Source organism: Medicago sativa, chromosome 7 (genome assembly GCF_051527215.1).
Source record: "Medicago sativa cultivar Bolivia chromosome 7, Bolivia_mono, whole genome shotgun sequence".
Classification (NCBI taxonomy): Eukaryota; Viridiplantae; Streptophyta; class Magnoliopsida; order Fabales; family Fabaceae; genus Medicago; species Medicago sativa.
In genome coordinates, this window is record NC_140755.1 from 16,571,689 (window position 1) to 16,594,671 (window position 22,983).

General features: G+C 32.2%; 2 protein-coding genes and 1 long non-coding RNA gene across 3 annotated transcripts; 2 read left to right on the forward strand and 1 right to left on the reverse strand.

The window, feature by feature from the left end:
• Positions 1-87: 87 nt before the first annotated feature.
• Positions 88-4,326, forward strand: LOC146904642 (protein FAR1-RELATED SEQUENCE 5-like). Its single transcript, XM_085727637.1, has 2 exons — positions 88-2,090; positions 2,525-4,326. Exons 1-2 carry the CDS (start codon positions 1,208-1,210, stop codon positions 4,042-4,044), a joined length of 2,403 nt encoding a protein of 800 aa, XP_085583763.1. The 5' UTR covers positions 88-1,207; the 3' UTR covers positions 4,045-4,326.
• Positions 4,327-6,021: 1,695 nt separating this feature from the next.
• LOC146904643 (uncharacterized) lies at positions 6,022-10,368 on the reverse strand. Its single transcript, XM_085728330.1, has 7 exons — positions 9,244-10,368; positions 8,924-9,151; positions 8,391-8,650; positions 7,430-7,672; positions 6,959-7,145; positions 6,743-6,868; positions 6,022-6,650 (listed from the first exon to the last, which is right to left on the reverse strand). The coding sequence occupies exons 1-7, from the start codon at positions 10,288-10,290 to the stop codon at positions 6,114-6,116; spliced, it is 2,628 nt and encodes an 875-aa protein (XP_085584456.1). The 5' UTR covers positions 10,291-10,368; the 3' UTR covers positions 6,022-6,113.
• An 838-nt stretch (positions 10,369-11,206) lies between these two features.
• LOC146904644 (uncharacterized) lies at positions 11,207-12,232 on the forward strand. The gene is made up of 2 exons (XR_015019382.1): positions 11,207-11,623; positions 11,794-12,232. It is a non-coding gene; the product is annotated as an uncharacterized LOC146904644 (long non-coding RNA).
• Positions 12,233-22,983: the final 10,751 nt, after the last annotated feature.

The following is a 22,983-nucleotide window of genomic DNA, read 5'->3' on the forward strand; positions in this document are numbered from 1 at the left end:
ACTTCATCCGAGATACTTATTGATGGATGCAAGTATACTATTAGTACTCCATGTGTAATCCAAGAACCGTCAATTTAGGAAGGCAAAAGTTATTATGCATAAGGATTTCCTTATGCATGGTGCATAAGCAAATCAGAACCGTTAGATCAAGGACAGGTGTTATAATCTGGTGCTTCAGCTCAAACATATCACAACCGTCCGATATTGGACACGTGTTCTAATCTTGAGCTTCAGATGCTACAGCGTTTCGTCCCTAACAAGATCGCTTTTCTCACCGTTTCCGTCGCCGGCGCCGGTTCACGATCACGATTCTCACCGTTTCTTGCCGTTCCGACGTGATTCTTAGCCTTGCTCGCTTCTCCGACGTTATTTTCAGCCTTCTCTCCGACGTGATTCACCCTTGATTCGTGCGATTCAGAAATTCATCTTGATTCATCTTGATTCGTGCGATTCAGAAATTCATCGCCGGCACCTCGATTCTCACCGTTTCTCGCTGCTGCAACTTGATTCTTCTCCGACGTGATTCTCACATTTCTCTCCGACGTGTTTCTCACCTTCCTTCGACGTTATTCACTCCGACGTATTTCTCCGGCGAGTTATTCATTTATATGATTCAGTCTGTTAATTCGATGCAATCTGTGATATGAATCATTGAAAATTATTGTTGATTATATAAAATTATTGTTGAATCATTGAATTGAAAATTGATGCTTTAAAATTGAAGTTAAGGATCATTGAATTGAAAACTGATGATATAAAAGTGATGCTATAAAACTGAAGTAAACTGAATCATTGCAAATTATTGTTGTAGTAAGAATTTTACTTGATTGAATCATTGCAATGATTGAATCATTGCAATATGTGATATTTTAGTTCAGTTGATTACATCAGTTAATTTGATTCAATCTGTGATGTTTTTAACTCAATGTGAATATTCAACTGTGATTTTTTAACTCAATGCTATAAAACTGATGATTGAATCATTTAAAATAACTGTTGGAGTATGAGTGTTAGGGATAATTTGATAGCAATTTAGCTTATTACTCACCAAAACCATTTCCACAGGCCAATGGTTTTGGATTACAACTCACCAAAACCATATCCACAGGCCAATGGTTTTAGCATAGTTTTTTAGAGTTTTTCAGTAGTTTCAATTTATCATATCTAATGGTTTTTTTGTTCTTAATAGTGTTTGTTGCTGTTTTCAATGGATTTGATATTAACTTCATCTGAGAGTGGACAATTGACGGTTGAAAATTCAGTTATTGATGCGGATAGTTCTCAATGTTACTCATTTAGTGATAAAGAATCATGGAAGTCTTTGGTCTTTAAATCTATAAAAGAGATTGAAGATTTTTATTTTAATTATGCATATAACACTGGATTCTCTGTTAGGAGTATGTTGAAGTCCAAGAACAATTCACAAAATAAGAAATCGGATAAGGTACATTATGTGCGTTATGCTTGTAACAAAGAAGGTTTCAAGAAGGGAAGTCTGCTTAATCCTAAAAACAGGCCAACATGTGACAGTCCAGTTCTTGTTGAGTATGAGAAAGCTAAAGAAAAACCAGAGGAAAGGGTTGGTTGTAAAGCTGGAATATATTTGAAGTTGGATGAAGCGTTGAATGTCTATAAGATATATAAGTGGGAAGTTGATCACTGTCATCCATTACATAAACCAGAGCATTTGTGCTACTTGAGATCATTTCGAGAAGTAAATGAAGTTCAAGGACAACTTGCTTTAATAAATTCTAAAGCTGGAATGTCGATGAGAACATCTTATGAAGCGATGGGTCAAGGAGTTGGAGGCACGGAGAATCTTTCTTTTCGATTTTCGGACTTAAAGAACTATCTAATGACAACTCGTCAAAAGGAGATGGTGGCTGGTGAAGCAACTGTTATTCAAGAATTCTTTAGAAATGAAGCTCTCTCGAAACCAGGTTTTTACTATGATATCCAAGTTGATGCTGCAGAAGACATAGCCAGTATTTTTTGGGCAGATGGAATTATGCAACAAGATTATGCTCTATTTGGTGATGTTGTCAGTTTTGATACAACTTACCGAACAAACAATAAATATCGGCCATTAGGTTAGTATTTTGTACTTCTCACAGTTTTTAATTCTTATATTCTTGAAATTTGAATGAATGTTCTGGTTTAGAATTGAAGGTTCTGGTATATGTGTGTTAATTTGGCTCTTGTGTGTGTTTAGAATTGAATGTTTATATTGATTGAAGGTTTAGAATTTAATGTTCTGGTTTATGGGTGATCCTATCTTGCCTTGGAATTTATGCTCTGTACAGCCATGGAAAGATCATATGTGTTTTTTTATCGATGATAAATAGCTCTTTCTGTGTTTGCGAGTTTAGACATCTCGCTTGAGAAGTTGTGCTATGTCCAGCTATGCAAAGATCATAGGTGTTTTTTTACAGTTGTTAAATGAATAGCTTTTTCTATTTACACAACACAATGGTTTTATATTTTTTAAATATGTTGTATTTTGTTCTGATTTGGTTCATTTCAGCTGCCTTTCTTGGTTTTGACAATCATCGTAAGAGTGTGTTATTTGGTGCTGCGCTACTGTATGATGAGACATCAGCTACTTTTGATTGGTTGTTTACAACTTTTTTGAAGTGTATGTCCAATAAGAAACCTCAAACCATATACACAGACCAGGCTAGTGCGTTGTTGAAGTCAATTCCGAATGTTTTTCAAGGTGTTTTTCATGGTCTTTGCTCATGGCACATGGGAGAGAATGCAAAGAAAAATCTCGGCTCTCGTGCAAACAGTGCATTTTTCGATGAGTTAACTAATTTGGTTTCAAATGTCGAAGATGAATCAGATTTCGACTACAATTGGGATCAGATGATGAAAAACTGTTTTAATGGAAGGCCTACTTCGGACTTTAAGTGGCTTGTTCAAACTCATTCAAATCGTATGCATTGGTCTTCAGTTTGGGTGAGGTCACATTTTACAGCTGGTTTGAAAACGACACAGTTAAGTGAGTCTTTCAATGCTTTTCTTCGTGGATTTTTGCAGCCAGACCATTCACTTGTTCGATTCTTTAGTCATTTCAACATTATGGTTCAGAGAATGAGGGATAATCATGCTGAGTTGGACTTTAAGGCTGCAAACACTAGAACAAAAAATAATTATCCCAACAGTCAGCTTATGCGGTCCGTAGTAAACAAGTATACACCATCTTGCTTTTCATTTATTCACAGTCAGTATGACCTTTCCTTCAAATACTATTATGAGGAGGACACAACAAAAGGGTCTGAATTGAACAAGTTCTTCAAAGTTTTCACAATTGAAAAGGTTGATTATAATTACGATGATGTTGATAATGATAATGAGAGGGTTTCGAATGTTGATGTTTTGGATGCAGAATTTGAAGAAAACCTTTCCCCAAGGTTTGAAGATCATAATCGACTTGATGAAAGGGTTGTCACAGTCGACATTAGGAGCAAAAGTTTTACTTGTTCATGTCGTATGTTTGAGAACCGGGGTTTCTTATGTCGACATGTTTTCAAGATTTTGGAGGTCTTAGGTGGTCATGTGCAATATCATTTTTTGAAGACTATACCTGCACAATATGTTTTAAAGCGGTGGACTAGAGATGTGCGTCCGTCTGTCGATAAGCTGAAATCCACCATGAATGTTGGCACTAAAGACACCACTCAAGCACAACGATATCAACAAATTTGTGCCGTTACAGTTCAGCTTTCTACACGTGTTTGCGCAGATGCGGAGGCATCTGAAATATTTCTCAACGGTGTTCTTGAGGCAGGGAAAAAGGCAGAGGAGTTTCTTATTTCTAAAGGTATTCATACAGATCGATCATCCGTTACGCCTTCTAAGTCTTCAAAAGCAGTTGCTGTCTATGAACCATCTGTTGGGACTGCACCAAAGTTCAAAGAAAGACCAAATCCAATTAGGTCAAAGAAGCGACTTAAAAGTGATTATGAAAAAGCTAGAGCAAGACAGAAATTCCTTATAGCTCGGAAGAAGCAAAAGAAAGATGATGAGGCTTTAACAATTTAAGCGGGCACTGATTTTTTTTTATGTTATAAGTTAGGAAAGATGATGAGGCTTTAACTAAAAAAGCGGTCACTTATGTTATATGTGATAAGTTTGTACTAGATTTTATATCAAATTCTTGATTGTTATGTATTGGTTTGAATATTATCTTCTGGAAACTATTTATTATTATATTTTGGTACAAAACCATTAGACTGTTAATTTGGTTTCATATAGTACACTATCAAAACCATTAAACCATAATTATGGTTTAGTTAAGATTTTCAATTCGTAGTTAAGTGGATAAATTACTGAGTTTTGCAATTTGCTTCAATCTATTCAAGTGATAAAATTAATAGTAAAATTAATAGTAATGATATAAATTAAAGTCATAATAAAACAAGGCATTTTTAAACAATGTAGCCATTATTGGAAAAACATACTAATATTATAGTTCCAAACATTACAAACCATACTAACATTATAAATCCAAACATAACAAAATTAAAAATACTTATACAGAAATATTATGAAAACATAAATATGATTACTAATAAATACTAAGATTACTTTTTTCTTCATCCATAGAACGCCCTGATTTTTGTCCAGCAATCCAACACTTTCTCTCTCCATACCACAAGTTGATTGTACTTCTGCTCCCATTGCTCAACCGCATTCTGCAACGTTGCGCGTAATTCAGTTCCAGCCATAATCCTCCCCGCCAGCTGCGAGTGATGAACCCTTGATGCCTCAAATTCTGTCCCGATCAATTTCCCTTTTTCTTTTTCTTCTGCAAGTGCCTTCTCCAATACTTCGATTCGAGTATCAGAGGCATGCTTTTGCAATGATAGTTCTGTCATTGCTTTTTCAGCAGCGACAAAATCATCATTGAGCACCTTCCATTGTCTTTCGAACACAGCAAGTTCCTGTCTTGCGATGTTTGCATTTAGGGTATCAGTTTCAATGATTGGTAAACCTGCAGCAAACATGTTTTGCAACTGAAGACATGAACAGACTAATCCTGAATGAACAGGATTGAGGAGGTGTCTTAGTGGACGAATTTGGCTTAAAAGTTGGGATAATTGGTTTCTAATATTGGCATCGGAATAGATTACTTCAAATGTGTTGTTTACGATGATTTCTCTTACTTCATTTGCAAGATCTGTTGCCCTTGCGATGTCTCCGTTTACAGCAACTGGAACCGAATTTGCAGTAGTGACGTCTGACATTTTTTGTTCTGGAAATGTAAGGGACACAAGACCTTATAATGATACTAATTCTGAAACATTCTCTAAAGCAACCTCATTATATATAGTAATATGTTAATCCTTATGTTTCAACTTCCCATCCTAAGCAGTTTAATAACCATACTAGGCAGTTTCATTTATTTTCAACTTCCTTACAAAACCATAGTTAACTCTTTTTTTTTAAATTAATTGCATTTTTCAACTGTCCATGACTCTGATTCTTCCATTCTAACCGTTATTATACCTTTTTCCCGTATTTATCTTGGTGGGGCCGTGGAAATTTATGTGTCTCTAATTAGGCAGTTACAAAACCATTAGGCAGTTATATTGGTTTCACATAGAACACTTTCAAAACCATTAAACCGTACTATTGGTTTCAGTAAAGGTCATTATTTAAAATTGTTTCTTAATAATAATTTTCATTATTCTTTTATTTTATAAACCATTAAACCACAATTTTACTTAGACAAATGCAGAAATTTGTTTTACAACGGAAGAAACAAAAGAGAGATGATGAAGCTTAATAAATAAAAAAGTGGTTACTGATTGATTAATTCCTATTAAGTAATTATTTTCAGTGTTATAAGTTTGCACTATAACACTAAAAATAATTAAACCAAACTTATTGTTTCAGTATTAATTCCATCATTTAAAACCATTTGACAATGATTTTGGTTTCACAATTAAAGCTATCAAAACCATTAAAACAGACATATGGTTTCAGTAATAGTCTCATCATTTAAAACTCCATAAACTTGACAGAAATATATAAATTCATCAACATCTGTGTACAAACTCCTTAAAAAACATTAAAATTCAAAAAAAAAAAACATTAAAACTAATTCATTATTTAACCGGAGATGCTAGCTTTTCAAGCATTTCTTTGTAGTTTGAAGTTGCTGCCTTCTCCACATGTTGTCTTTTGCTATTGCTTGAGTCAGTTAATATTGTTGAACAGATTTCAATTCTCATATCCATAATTCTTGCAACCTTTCCATTCTCCCCACGCTTTTTCAGTTTGGTCCAACCTTTGAAAGATTCCATTTGTGGATTGCCATCCTCCCATTCAGCAAGAAACTTCATGCAAAACACTCCACAACTGTCTTTATCAGTTTGAATAGGCACCTTTGGTGTTTCCCATGTAAATTTGCTAAACTGGAAAGGCATTGTGATGTTGCTTTTCTTATACAATTCTTTCACGAATGCTTCCACCTCCTTCAGCCATACATCAAACATTCGTTTGTACACAGTTGGTTCTCCATTCTTCATGTGCAGTGGATCTCCTGCCAAGCTGTTCAGGAATTGTAACTTTTGGCTCTTGAGATTCACTACGAAGGATACATAATGACTACCCGGATTTCCAATTATTGTTGGTGTCATTATCTATTTCACCAGTAAAAAAAACAATCAACATCATATAATTCAAACAATTAATGTGTAGAAATCTTTCAAAAATAAAATGAACGTAGTCTCACATATTCTAGACATGAAGGGTCAATAGCTTTCCAATCCATGTATTTGAACTTTTTCAGCTTTTGGATGAATCGTTCAAATGCAACATTTTCTGTAATATTCAGGGCATCAGGTCTTTCCAAGTCAACCTGTTTATATAAAACGAGTCAAAATCAATTTCAAAAAGAACTAAACATTATGTATTTAAAATTTTAACATTCATGAAATGTAATGCATACATAATTCATGAATGGCGTGACCAGTCTTGTCATTTTGTCAGCCGGTTGTTGATTCCAGTTCAAGCAATTGACCCAGGCATTTATAACAAAGCATGACACCCATTCATCTTTTTTAAGTGTGCACAAGTCTCTTCTTTGTAGAGCGTAAGCATGAGTGCTGTTTTCCGAGCAGTACAAAAATTCATCCCTACATTATTATAAAGCATTTAGCATTTGTACTAATACTATATTATATTATATTAGAAACTGTAGTATAGCCAAATAAACATTAACAGTTTGACTCATCATCATCATTATCACCTGGATGATCAAATAAAACCATTAAATACAGCCAATGGTTTTGGAGGACAACTAACCAAAACCATTTCCACAGCACAATGGTTTTAGCATAGTCTTCAGAGTTTACCAAAGTGCTAACAAAGTACTAATTCATATAATATGCCAATAAATATTTAAAATGGTTTTCCTTACTCATTAAGTGAATTGCTCCATGCAAATGTTGATATGTCCTTTTGCATCTTATTGCATTTTGACTCGTAGACAGCTTCATCGTAAGGGCTTTCAAGGTATTTCGATTTCTTTACAGCTCTTCTTTCACGCTCAGGGGCTTTTCCAGATATGTCATGCGTGGTCTTTCTTTTCCTTGCCTTCACACTTTTGTCATTGTCCAAGTCAATTACCTCATCTGCTAACACTGACCTTAACGGAGTTGCGCTGTCAAATAAATTATGTAATTGTTAGTTTGCAGAATTTATATTCTGCAGAATTTAATGAAGCAAATGTCACATTGGTTGATACTTACTTTACAATAATGTCATTACAAAATTCCAAATTCTTATCCTCCTCCGCATTCTCCTGCTTCGTGTCCTTCTTCGGGTTATCCTCCTCCATCACCCTTTCTTGATTCACATTGCTTGCTTCAGATTTTGTCTTAACTGATGTGTTTTTCTCCAGGTTCTCCTGCTCCGTGTCCTTCTCCTGGTTTTCCTCCTCCATCACCCTTTCTTGATTCACATTGCTTGCTTTAGATGTTGTCTCAGATTTTGTCTTAACTGATTTACTATTGACAAACACATCATATATAGAAAAGCATTAGTTAGTTCATATAGTTGTACATATCACAAATTAAAAACCATTGAAACACATCATTTATATTCATTTCTTACCCTGCATTTGAAGCTTCTCCCCCATCAAAAAACTCTGGAAACCTCAAGATTGTTTCCTGTGTAACGGAAATATTGCATGCTTTCCTCACTGAATCATCAAGGATTTTGGCATCAATCTCATTCTCTCCATCATCATCATCAACAATCTCATCTGATACATCTTTGTCATGATTTTCTTCACTGAATTATACATTTGCTTATATGTGTCAATCTTATGCAGATATCAAACATTAAATCATGTTAAGACTTAAAATTAGATGCAGTACCTTTTTTCCCTTCCAGTGCTTCCATCCCCTCTATTTTCTTCACTATCAGGTGCTTCCATACTTTTTTTATGACTTGAACTGTTATTCTCGTCGTGTTCAGGTTGAACTTCAATTGGACTGTCGTTGGTTGTATCTTTTGGAACATCATCATTTTCCCCAGAAGTTTCAACATTTCCCTCAGCTATTCTTCTTTCCAAGGTTTTAGCAGTTTTAGTGTAGATTTGTATGCAAGACCTACAATGATTAAGATGCATTTGTGCCTGCAAAATTTTTATGTATATGTACTATTACTATTTTGAAAAACATATGTCTGTTTCAATGGTTCTGATTAGCTTTAATTGTGAAACCAAAATCATTTTCAAATGGTTTTAAATGATGGAATTATTACTGAAACAATAAGTTTGGTTTAATTATTTTTAGTTTTATATGTACTATTAGTATTTTGAAAACCATAAAAACACAATATTTTCAAAACCATAAAAACACAATATTATGCCACTCATCTAATACATCTTTTGACAGTTTTATCTCACCTTAGAGAGTGGGCAAGTATCTGCATCAAAACACAATACAAGGGGACCTTCAATTGTGTTGTGCAGTCTGGTTACGCCGGCTGTCAGTCCATGCTCGAGTCCCATAATGTCATAGACCTTCTGAAGTTCTTGGTTTGCCGCCATGACATCCCAATCACGAAGTGATGGCCGCTTGTATTGTCCTGTCAGAAAAGGACTTATCTTCCCCATTTTGTCCATGTAATTAATCTGCACAATAAAAACATGCACATACATAATTTAAAAATCTAACACTTATTTGTTTAAAAAATACAAATATACAGAATATATAATATGATCACCATTAGGAAGTGGAAGTCCGCTAATGGATTTGCAACTTCCGGATTTTGCAGGCCTTCTTTCATATATTCAAGAACATGGGAACACCAGTTATAAGATGATACCCCAGCTGGATCTTCAAATATGTGTGCATATTGGAGAGATACAAAGCTACTATTAGTGGGGCACAAAATATTGTGAATGATATAACATATTGCACCTTTCACCCATGCATTTGGTTTCTCAAGTGTCTTCAGTATTCTCTCCAATTCTGTCACCCTCACAGAAGCAGAATAAGTTCCAGTCAGACCTAATTCTTTCCTTAATTTCTTTATTGCTTCCTCAGAACAGAGATCCACGTTAATCTTCTTCCCTGCCACTGGAAGCTCATACACCCTATGTACATCTTCCTCTTTCAATGGAAGTACCTCATTCTTGCTTAATACAATCCACATGTTATCTTTGTCAAAGTTTTTAACAACCCAATCCACAAAGAAAGTGTGGATTCTTTTCCAGTTGCAGATATGCAACATTCCACCAAAGCCATACTTATTCAAAACCTTAATGATCTCTGTTTTGTTTCTCTTTCGATAGATTGAATTCATAATTTCATATACCTTAGGTATACTCAGCTTGTGCCTCAGTCTGTGCTTTGCATTTTCATCATTCAAACATCCTTCATCAGAATCTTCACCATCATCTTGTTGTTTCCTTTTCTTATGCCTCTTTTCCTTACTTCTAGCATCTTCTTTCTGCTCCTTATGTTTATCACCACCAGATGATGAACCAGTGACCTTTTTCTTTGCCCTTAGCCTCTCTTGTTCATCCTCCAATTGTTCTTCATTATTTTGTTCATCCTCCATTTGTTCTTCACTCTCTTGTTTCCTTTTGTTACTTCTGGTTATGTGCTCCTTCTTTTCTTTGCCCTTAGCCTCTCTTTTTTTATGCTCCTTAGGCTCTCTTGGTTTATGCTTCTTCTTTTTGCCCTTAGCCTCTCTTTTTCTATGATCCTTATTTGTATCACCAGCAGATGATGAGTCATTGATATTCTTTTCATCCTCCTCCTCCATTTGTGTAAGTCCTAAACTGAATGATGGCAATGTACCTTGCTCTGTAGTTTTTTCCACCTGGATGATCAAATAAAACCATTAAATACAGCCAATGGTTTTGGAGTACAAATCACCAAAACCATTTGCTCAGCACAATGGTTTTAGCATATTTTTCAGAGTTTACCAAAACCATTTGCTCAGCACAAGAGCTTACAAAGTACAACAACAATACTATAATTGAACCAACTTATATCATGAACAAGATCTACATGATCAATTTACATCATGAACAAACAAACAACAATAACACTATAATTGAACCAACTTAACACTTTGAAACCATTTCCACAGCAAAATGGTTTCATCGTGAAACTCGCAGAAACCATTTACACAGGCAAATGGTTTTGGCATAATTTTTAAACAAAACATTCTATAATAAGCACATTTAATCACTCTGAAACCATTAATTTGACTTCATTTTCCCCAATTCGAAATTAGAATGTCAATTTAGGGTTACACAGATGCAGTTACTTTCCAACTAAACAGAAATGGTTACACAAATGCAGTTACATAATTGTAATAATTTCAAAGCACAAGATAAGTTCAAACCTGTTTAAACTTCATTTTTGATGAGTTTTGTTGAGTTTTGTTGAGTTTTAAAGTTCAGTTTCAAACAACCGTAATGATGAAGAAGATGCTTGCGTGAAGTTGAGAATGCTTGCACGAAGGTGATGTTGACGATGATGAAATGCGGTGGTGATGATTATCGTGAAAGACGGTTACGGTGGCGGTTATGGTGATGAAAGTTGGAAATGCGAACGATGATGACGAAATCTACAGAAAACGACGACGGTGATGATGATTGTGGACTACGACGGTGATTTTGACAGTGGAAAAGGACGACGGTGATGAAGTTGGTGAACGCCGGTGCCGGAAGTTGTTTCAGGCGACGGTGAAGTTGTTACAGGCGAGAATTAAATGCAGTTTCCGTTGGAATTTGGTTTTGTTTTGCTCTTAGGTGAAGAAAGCAATTTGAGTGATGTAGAAAGCAATTTTCGCTTGGGCTTGGTTTAGTGGGCCGGATCCGGTCTGGGCTTATGCATGGTGCATAAGTTTTGCTTATGCACCATAACCACTCCCATTTAGGAATACAGTTTTTTTAACCGCGTAAATTCAGCAAACCATGTATCCATATATACATGTACGTCCTCTTCATTGAAACTATCCCAACAATTTTAAGTTTTTCAGTTTCAAAAGATTTTGTGTGTTGTAGCAAATATCATCATGAAGCTAGCAAGTATTATCATCTTGGTGGGTGCTTTGTTTGCTTTCTTCTGCATAACCTATGGATCAGGTACACCAACCGTAACTTAATTCCATAATTCTTAAAACTATTGCAAATTTAGATATCATTCATTCATATACATACATATATTTCAAAAAGAGAGTATAGTATGCTAATTTCTAAATTAAATTCACTTGTGAAACTATTTCATCATATTTTTGTTGTCAACAATAATTTAGGAGTAGCGCACACAGATGATTTCGCGACCTCTTGTCCGCGGCATATGGATTTTCGGGGCCAATGTCAAAATTCTCGAGCCTGCGGTGCAGACTTCAATGGTGCATTAGGAGCAAGTGCCATGGTTCAAGAGTGTGCTTGCAAGGATGTTGCAAAAAATATGCATCGTTGCACATGTTGTGTTAGATGTGAAATTGGGATAGATGAGAAGACAACTATTCCTTCAAGACATTCAAGACATTCTGGTGATTATATACCAAGATGTCATAAGTGAGTAAAGAAAATGTAATAGCATCTAAAAATTAATGGAAAAAATTCCACATCTCAATTTGAGTTTTTTTAGAGTCTCAATGTATGAGTTATATTTGGATTTCTATTTCGATTTTATATTTTTAACTGCATTTTAATATTATTTATTTGTATTTTTGTCAAAAAATATTATTTATTTATTTTTGTCTAAATTTGATATTCGCTACACGTAATTGTTGAGATTAGTCCCCGAGTCTTGTAAGACTCAAATATGCGGCAAACTCTCCTTAATAGTTTTAAAGTTGTTGATACCCAAACTCGATATCATATTTGAGTTAGATGAGACATATATTATTTCATCTTAACGTTCTTGAGTTAATATTTCATGTTTTAAATTTTGATCGAACAACTCCGGATCCTAAAAGTATTTTATCGTTTGTTATAATTATTTTTTAAAAATTAATAATGAAAAATTCAATTCGTAATCAAACAATTCATTTATGATAGATTGAATTCTTTAATTGAAACATCTCATGTATATTGATTTTGTGGAGAAACTCATTTATTTGATGCTTTTATTTCGGCCATGATTCATGGTGACTGATTCTTTGCATTTACAACGTGTGCATAATTTCTTAAGATTATTTACAACAGCTGGTGACTGATTCGTTTGTTTAATACTAGCTTGGAAACCCGTGCCAAGCACGGGCTAGAATTACGACTATTTTTTTATTTTATAAAATCTAATTAAACAACAATTTCATTATTTTATACACAATATATTAATAGAACGCATCGTTATCGTATTTTCGATTGCATATTATATACAAATATCAACGCATATATATTTATTTGAATTTTCGTATCGTTAAACATGAATGATTTAACGGATGTAACGTCGAAATATTAGTATTTAATGTCGGAATATTTTACACGGATGACTAAAATTAATCACGGAGACATGAGTCCTTTTTTTTGTGTAATGTTCTACATATAACTGAGGGTGTTGAAGTCTCGAGGCCTACCACTGCATATACAATTAATTGTCCCTACCCAACGAATCGTCTCTACCAGATGGCCATATATGTAACATCCCAGGCGACTTTAAGCATTGTCGACTGACCCTACAAACCAACACGACTCTTTTTCAGCGTGTTTTGTCCCCACTCGCACGCTTACCGGGAAACTTCCCGGTATGTCACCCATCCAAAGACTACTCCAAGTCAAGCACGCTTAAATGTGGAGTTCTTATGGATTGAGCTACCGAAAAGAAGATGCATCTTGTTGATATAGGTAGTACCTAACAATTCTTATAAGCCTTCCTTCAACCATGTAGTCTCATACCTACACGGTCTCAGGATCCCTCTCATTCCGATGTGACTTGGTTCCTCTATGAACTGTCGGGAGCCGCTCATTGTCGTGCCTTGTGCACCGGCGATCACTCCCCTGCTCTCGTCAGCCGTGGGTGTTACAATATATATAGTTTCTTTCAAATTCCATGATTTTAATAGTGGATACCCTTATATATACCAAGTTAATAACGTGCATACGCTTGATTCATCTTAACATCCAACACGAATTTGTAATTATTCAATCGTGTAACAAATAAATATAACAAACAACAACAAAGACACCACAGAAAAGGCTTGAAAAAGGGACTACAAAATTGTCTTGTGCATGCACATAGACATAGGCGCTCCAAAGAACAAAGAAAAAAAAAAGACGGAGAATCGGAGATATAGCAGATTTATAAAAAATGAAGCAGAACATATAGTTGATAATATGGTCAGTGAAAGGGTACGACTTACATTAGCAAAAATGAGAAAGATCAGAAGAATACTGACATTATAAATAAAATTAAACTGAGTATGAGAATATTGGAGTTGCTCTATCAGATAATAGAAAAACTGACGTCTCAAGAGATAAACACTTTGTACCTCATTATTCTCGTCTGATTTGCAAATTGAATCAGAACTGATATATTCTTTTTCGTCTTCTGGAACCAATGATAGAAGGAATTCGTTTACGTGCTTAACTTCGTCCAGTGTGGGAGAAAGTATACCCCGCTCTTGGAAAAAATCCAAGACCTTCATGTTTTGTAAAAAAATCCAGATATACAATTTTTTTTCAAGGGACTGAAAAAAAAATCTTAATATTATAAGGAACGTTTACTTAATTAACCATTTTTTATATTCAAACTCTATTTTTTCAAACTCCTTCGCATATGATATATGATGGGGTGTGACAATGGAAAATGTACATGTGTTATGATGATTTGACAAAATACATGTTTATTAGACATTTTAAAATGATACAACATTTTTTTAATTAAGTCGACTTTTTTGGTATTAATTACCCAACAATCTTCAACTCCTTCAGCAAAACTATATAATTACCGATAATTCAATCTATTTTTTATACTCTCACGGACAAAACACACACTACATATTTTTCACCTTAATGTTTCTCCCATGTTCAATTTTCTTCTTCTTCATATTTGTTTTATTTTTCTATCTAGTTTCCTTTCTCTATTCTCATAGATGAAAGGAATATAAACTGCCCTTCATGAAATCACCACCAATCAACCTTTTTAAACATGTTGCACCTATTTTTGACCTTATTTGACTACGTTACATAATTATGGACGTAGATAGTCACACAATTGATTAGGATATGTTAATGTGTCAAATGTGAGTTAACGTTATATATTGGATGGGAGAGTAGATTTTGAACAACATATAAGTGAGATGACCGAAATACATAGTGTCTTAAGGTTTTATGTAAAGATGTGGTGTCAATCTCACTTGTATGGTTGTTACTGACGTAATACGATCATCCAACCCAGTGAAGACTCATCCGAAAATCCCAACAATATGATAATATATTTTGTTAGTTTTCAGTTGTCAATTGTTTATTTATTTTTAATCTTAAACTTTAGTTATTGGATGTCATTCTCTTTCATGCTATATTTTTTTTTGTTTGTTATTCAACCTCAACTACTTCAAACTCCTTCACTTTTATTCTTTGTGAAATTTGACAATGAAAAAAAGCATATGTGTATTGTTGATTTTACAAAATAAATACTTATTAGAAATTTTAAAATAATGTGGCGCTTTTTTAGTTAGTCTAATATTTTGGTTAATAATTACTAAAAAATGTCCAACTCCTTAATCGAACCAGTAAAATTATCGACAATCCACTCTATTCCTTATACGCTCCCCTAAAAGCACACTCTTTTTTTTCCTTATCATTTCTCTCATGTTCAAATTATTTTTTTATTTTTTCATTTTCTAATTTATTTCGTAACTTCTCATGAAAGAAAGGAACATAAACCACCCTCCATTAAATCACCACCAACTCACCATTTTTACCATGATATGTCATCATCTAATTTTATTTGGCTTTGTTACCAAATCACAAATGCGGATAGTCTCACACTTCAAGGGAGAGATGTTAACATGAGTTATAGGAGTTAAAGTTTCAGATTTGATGCAAGAGAATATAATGACAAACATATAAGTGAGATGACCCATAAATCCAATGCTTTTAAGATTTGGACGAAGATGTGATGTTAATCTCACTTGAGTAGTTGCTCTTAGTCTAATGTGATTATCCAACCCAGTTTACGCTCCCGCGGAAGTCCTAACATTATGATGAACTGTTTTCTTCGATTTTGGATTTCATTTGCTTAATCCTTTATTTATCATGAAAGAAAGGGATAAAAACTCTTTGTATAAAGCCACCATCAACCCACCTTTTTTAACATGTCATGCATCCGTCTAACTTTATTTTATTATGTCTCTATATCCCGGACGCAAAGAGTCTCAAACTTAACGGATAGATGTCAATGTGTCAAGTGTGAGTTAAAGTTCTATATTGGATGATAAAGTAGATATTACATATAAGTTAGATGACCAATACATCTGATGACTTAAGGTTTTCAACTCCTTCAAAAAATCCACAAAATTATCAACAACTTTTGGATAATATATTTGACCGAGCAATCGCAATTAGCATGAACAATTAAACCAAAAAAACTCTTTTAGTAAAAAATCAAGATGAGAGATTTGTCATTATTAATTTAAAATAAAAATTCATTTTCTTGTTCATTGTGATTTTCCAGTAGAAGGACAAACTTTGAATTTCGAGATTCTGAGTTTCGAACTCAGCTATTATCCTTGGAGATAAGTAAACATAAATATATTTGTGAGTGCTCTTTTATCTAAAAGACTATCCACAATGTGGGTGCTTCACCTATTTAACACCATAATAAATAAGCACCCCCGTTGTGGAGCAAATAATTAAGGTGCTTGTAGAGAAGGATGGCTATAGAAGCACCCTATCTCTCCACGTTTGTGAGGGACCCCTAAATAAATTGTATAAAAAAAATTGTTGAAAATTCGTAAAATTGAAATTGACAAAATCATTGAGATATTGCTAAAATTTAATTTTGGATATAAATCATTCAATTCTCCTTTTAAATTGTGTTTGTTATTATTATTTCTTTTTAAAAAAAGTTCCTTTAGAATATGTCAAAGAGATTTTAGGGTGTGTTTATTTCAAGATTTGTAATATGATTCTGAGGAATGTGAGATTAGAAATGCTACATTCTCATGTTTGTTTTAAGTTTTGATAATTTGTTCCCATGCATATTATATTCTCTGGAATGTTATTTACACATCTTTTCTTCTATTGTTATTATCATGCTTAAAGGATGGGAATCTAAAATTTCCATGGTAATAAAACTCAGCTTGCTATAAATTCTCACTACCATTAACATTTATTTCCATTTTTATTTTTTTAAATAATTAATTTCCAAAATATTCCAGGAAATCTAAATTTTTACCAAACATGGGTATGAATGTCCTTTCAAGATATGTAATTTCTTGCCCTGAAACAAACACATCCTTAATTTTTCATAAAATAAATTGAGGATTTTCAAAGACTACTATCATAATCTACAATTTACAATTTAAAAAAAAAATTGTTTTTCTTATTGTAATTTTTTTAGGTGAGTTAGACTACTATCATAATCTACAATTTACAATTTTAAAAAAAATTGTTTTTCTTATTGTAATCAAGATATGTCTCATGACTCAATGAGCACCTACAAAGTTACTCCCTATCAAAGAGATACTCAAGCTAATAGTGGGGATTGACTCCGCGCCCTTGAGGTTGAGTCAACTAATTAGCCAACCTTGATTAGGAATGTTATTATTAGTATTAATAGCAAAAATAGTGATTCAAACCATGATATCATATAATGGTATCATTTAAACAACATTTTTTTCATCTCACCCAATAAATGAGACATTTAATAGAATCATTTTAATTTAAATGGCCACATTAATGACTCTTAATTTATTTTATTATGATTATACTTAATAACATGAAAAAAAATCACAAAAAAAAGAAAAATATTAAATTATTCAAATTGAAGTATTCGAAATTTAATGATATTTTTTTTTTTTATAAATTTAGCGATAATTTTTCAAAGTACATGAGGTATTCCTTTTTAAAAACTGGATGTCAAACAATAATAAAAAACTTAAAATATTTTTGTTTTTAGTTTATTTAGAAACAGTTTTTTCTAAGTAACCTCAATTATTTAAATTTCAACAGCACATCATTTTTTCTTTGAAATATAATTTCATATTTTTTATTTCGTTTAATTAAGGGTTACAATTAAGGATCTTATTTAAAGAATGTTTTATTTTTTTGTCCGACCTATTAAACGACAAAGTATAATATTTATAGAATCAACCCAATTAAAATGACACATAAAATTTAATTATTTTCATTATAAAAATATAAAATTTCAAAATTTAATGACAATTTTTTTTTAAAACTTGTCAAAAACTTTTTTTGCAAATTAAATATTCTCTTAAAAAATTGAATATAAGACATTAATAGAAAATGTTAAAAGATTAAAATAATTCAGTTTTTTTTATACGGATAGAAAAATGAACTATTTGAATTTTAAATGTCTCCGATTTATTTGTTATAATATAATCCAATATTTGTTTGTTTCCATATTTTTTTGGTTTAGTTGTTTCCTTTAATTAGGGTCTATAACTAACACTATCATTTTTTTCTTTTTCGGTCTGATCCATCGATCAAGACATTTTTCATTCTAAATAATTACATGACACATTTTAACCTTTATAAAATCATTTTAATTTAAGTGACATTAATTACTCTTAAATTGCTTATCATTATTATCCTTAATAAAAAGGAAAAAACTAATATTCGAGAATCATATTAATTATTATTTATTTATTTATTTATTTATTTTGCCTTAGATGAAGTGGTAATCCACTGAAAATAAACTCACACACAACTGTGAGGACCCGGGTTCGAACCAGGGTCATGACGTCCGGCCTTGCAATTTCGGCATTTGCCAGTTGAGCTATGACTTCTAGACAATTATTAAATTATTAATTATACAAATACTTGATATTTTTGTGTTAATATTATACAAATACTTGATATTTTTGTGTTAATATAATTCATTTTTCCTAGTTAAAAATACCAAATACGTGAAATTTAGAAAGACAAAAAAAAAGACATGACATTGAGACAAAAGATTAAAAAAAAATACAATTTTTGATTTAAATGGTGCGTGGAATTGCTTGCAAATGGAAATTATTTCTAATAAACGGTAGATAACAAAATTAACAATATTATTTAATAGTCCCCCCCCCCCCCCCCCCAAAAAAAAATTATTTAATAGTAACTATCTCATCGAAAAATTAAAGTAGAAAAAGTCATATATTGATTGTCAATTAACTAAGATAAAATGACACTAAGGATTATGTTTTATCCGGTCAAAAGAAATAAAAAAGAAACCATGCATGATTTTTGTTTAATGGTTGATTGAAGGTTTTGATACATTCTATCGAAGAAATTATGATAAGTGAAAAGCAATCATAGTTAAACATGATGAAGTTAAGATGTCTTCTTATTAGAAAAGGTTTGTCCAACTCAGATGATGTGAACCAATTGTATGCAATCTTTAGGATGATGTTTAACATGTACGGAGATGTGTTTAAAAGCATCAATTAAGTTTCATCAAATAAGATTTCATGTGTAATATACCCATTGTGCAAGACAAATATTCATAAAATAAATATAGATAAAGGCTAAATCAATTTATTGAGATTAACTTTTGGACATATCAATTCATTAAAAATTAACCTAAGGTATCTAAACTCTAACATCTTGATTCTATATCAAATACAAAACATTGACTTGACTAAAACTTATGTTGTTTTTTTTTTTGTTTTTGAAAAAGACTAAAAATTATATTGTTGATGTTGAAAATCTTGAATTCGTAAAACGTAGACACATGCTCTCCAATGAAACCCTGAGAAAGTAAATGTGTTTTCTTCCTTCAAACTAAATTAAAAAATAATAATCATTAGAGTAAATGTTAGTATATTTTATTCCTTTTCTAGGTATTGTATGTCTGAAAAAATGATAAAGAAAATGGGGATAATGACATCTAATTGTAAATTTAACCGAATTTTTTTCATAAGCGGCCCAATTTTGTAGGTTTTCAGGATGTTTGTCAAAAAAAGGATGTTGAGAAGACTTACAATTTTGTAAGTTTAGTGGAACAAACTTAGAGTTTTTGTGGTAATTTGAAATTGGTCTGATTGTCTTTAAAAAATGTATATTTTTTTATGTTATACCAAACAAACATTGAGTAAAAGAAAACGTTTATATCATCGATGAAGAATATCATTAGAGATCTCAATGAAATCAAAGCAGAAAATAAAATGTTTCACATAAAAAAATTCCGTACAAATACAGATCAACTATATTTGATAGGTGAGAAAATTAAACCATCCATATACATAAAATACTAATAATAAAATGACAATTATGTTCTCTGAAACTACATATTTATACATTTGTAGACGGTGTCAGATAATATATAGATTTTTGGATGTTCTAATAACATTACTCCACAAAAATTGTAACACTAAAAAAAGGACAAAAGCAAATGATACACCAAAAAGAAATTCTCTCTACCTAGTAACCAAATATATTTCTAATGGGATCATTGATACAAAAAAAAATCTCTCAAATGTGAAGAATAAAAAGTTATAGAGAGATCTGATACACCACTTCATTTTTCATAATTTACAGGTAATGTTGTAGCCAATATCAATCTTTCATATTCACGTAGTATTCAAGAAATGAGTGAAACAACATGGTTGAACCAACTCCGCTTTGTCATCATCAAACAACTGAAAAATGTGGAAGCAGGAAATATGAAATGACAAACCCATGACGAAATTTGAATAAACAAAAGAGGGATTTGAGATTTTGAGAAAAGTCGAAAAAAATTAAGAATGAATTTTGAAATGGTGTGAAAATGTTGAAAGTTAGAAGCTATACTTATAGCAAAAAAAATCAAACAAATAACATCAATTACACCCTTAATTTCTCATATGATAAATGAATGAATATTTGATTCAATAAATGTCTGATCCTGAATATTGATACATTAATGCATTTCTTACCATTAAGAATTGAAAACACGTGCAATTTATCGTAATGTCAAAGAAAATTGTGAGAGAAGTTTCTTTAGCATTTTTGGATTGCTTTCTATCAATGACAATGAGTGAGGCGATTAATTGGATTTCTTTGATAGCATTTTTGGTCAAAAGTAAATAATATTTTCATTCAAAATAGTATTTTTTTAAAGAAATAAATGATGTAATCAATCATATCATTTTCATTAAAAAAATAAATAAAATATTGGTATATATAGATTAATTGCATAAATAAAATATTATTGAAAGCAATGTGAAAATAAAAAATATGACATAATAACATCAAATCGTTGCAATATGATTGGCTTAAAAAATTGACATTGACACATGTCAATATAATATTGGAAGAATATTTACAAATGACATGAATTAATTTTAATAATTTTTAAATTATTTATCACAATTCATTTCGGTTATGGAAATATCGGTTAAGGCTAATTATAAGTGAATCAAACATACCATTGAATTCTAACTTTTTTCCTTAAAAAAAACAATGAATTGTGCTAATTTGGATTCCAATTTTGTTTATTTTTTTCCTATTATAAACTCCATCATATCTTATGTGTACATGAGCAATAACATTAAATATCTTGTGTGTACATGAGCAATAACATTAAATGAGCCTTTCACTATAGTTTGCCACGTGTATTTTAAAAAAAAAATAGCGCAAATATATATAATAGAGATTGGTATTTATTTTTGTTTTGAAAAAAATGTGAATTAGAACTTTTTTCATTTATGTCTTTCTCACGCACCTTTCAAATTCCTTGTTTAATCCGTTCGAATAATATAATTTGAATAAGTTTTGGTAATATCACATTATATAATCCAAAAACACTCATACTCCAACAATAAATAGAAAATGCATATCTCCATGCATATTTAACAAACCTTTGTAAAACATAACACTACAAGAGTGTATGGAATTAGTGTGTGCCAAAATCCCACGCAAATACAAATTCGCGGCGGACAAAGCTCCCATGCAAATATTGCCCTCGCAAACATTTGTGGCGGGTTTCTAGCTAGCCCACGTAAATTGACATTACTAATGGATGGAAACCCACTGCAAATGCAAAGCTGAATTTTTATTCTTTTCCGATGGAATGTATTTCGCTGCAAATGCCACGCAATAGTAACGGCGGAATTTGGCCATCGCAAAAGACAAATGAATTTTTTGAAAAATAAAACAATTGTGGGAATATATATATATATATATATATATATATATATATATATATATATTAAAAAAGAAAAACATTATCGTCAAAAATTGGCCGCCACAAATGCATTCAATTTTTTCAAACAAAATATAATTTTTAAAAAACGTAAGATTAATTAAAAATTAAAAAATAGTAAAACTCCGCAAAAATCGGAGGCAATTATCAACCTCCTCGACTATATAACCATAACCTAGCGTCACAATCAAGGTACAATCTCATTCACCAATTTTTTCCACACAATCCACTTCTTTGACATACTTACTTAAGTGTTGTAGTGCTAACATTTCTCAGGCACCATTATCCTATGTTACAAAAGTTGCTAATTTCCTTCACACTGGAACACCGTGCACCACCACGACAACAACCATCCTTCCTGTAGAACAACCACTACACTTCTCTGATCTTCACCGAACAGATCATATATCTTACTCCCTCTCCCTCTATCTTTAAAGTTAACCTTCAAGTACATGAAGTGATTCAAACACTCAAACTCCTTAACATGTCTTTCTCTCTTTTAAATGAATTTTAATTTCCTTGAGAAATATTGAGGATATCTATCCATACAATACTCACAAAACCACAAAATTCCTTGTAAGATCTTCCGGTGGATTTACTTTACCTATTCACTTTTCAGGTTTGTTTTTTTAACTATAAGAATTGGATTACATTAACGAATGAAAACAAAACATTTTAGTTTCTGTCACTTTCACAATTTCATCAATTCTCTAATCCCTTAGTGTCCACATTGTCAATCAAAGAGAGCACTCATATTGCCTCTAGAAAAACCTTCCATTGTGTGGCCCTTGAGAGTGGCTTTGGCTCAACATTTCTACCAAGTACGCCCCTTCCTTTCCAAAGGGTTTATATTTTAAGGGGGTAAGTGGGGACTAAGAGTCATTATTACTTCAATCATTCTTTTTTAGAAAATGAAAGCAAGAGGGTCTCTCAAACTATTAGTCTTTGTTTAACTTTCTTTATAGCTTTAAATTATTACACTTCAGAGTCGTTGAATCTAAATGCAAGTGATGCAGTTGAATCGTGCAAGTTGCACTCAGATTCAACGACCATTTAACTACTAGAATTGAGAAAAGATTTCAAACACTACTACAAACTTAACATTTTTTTTACAAAAATTTAGGACAAAATAGAAATCATCTAG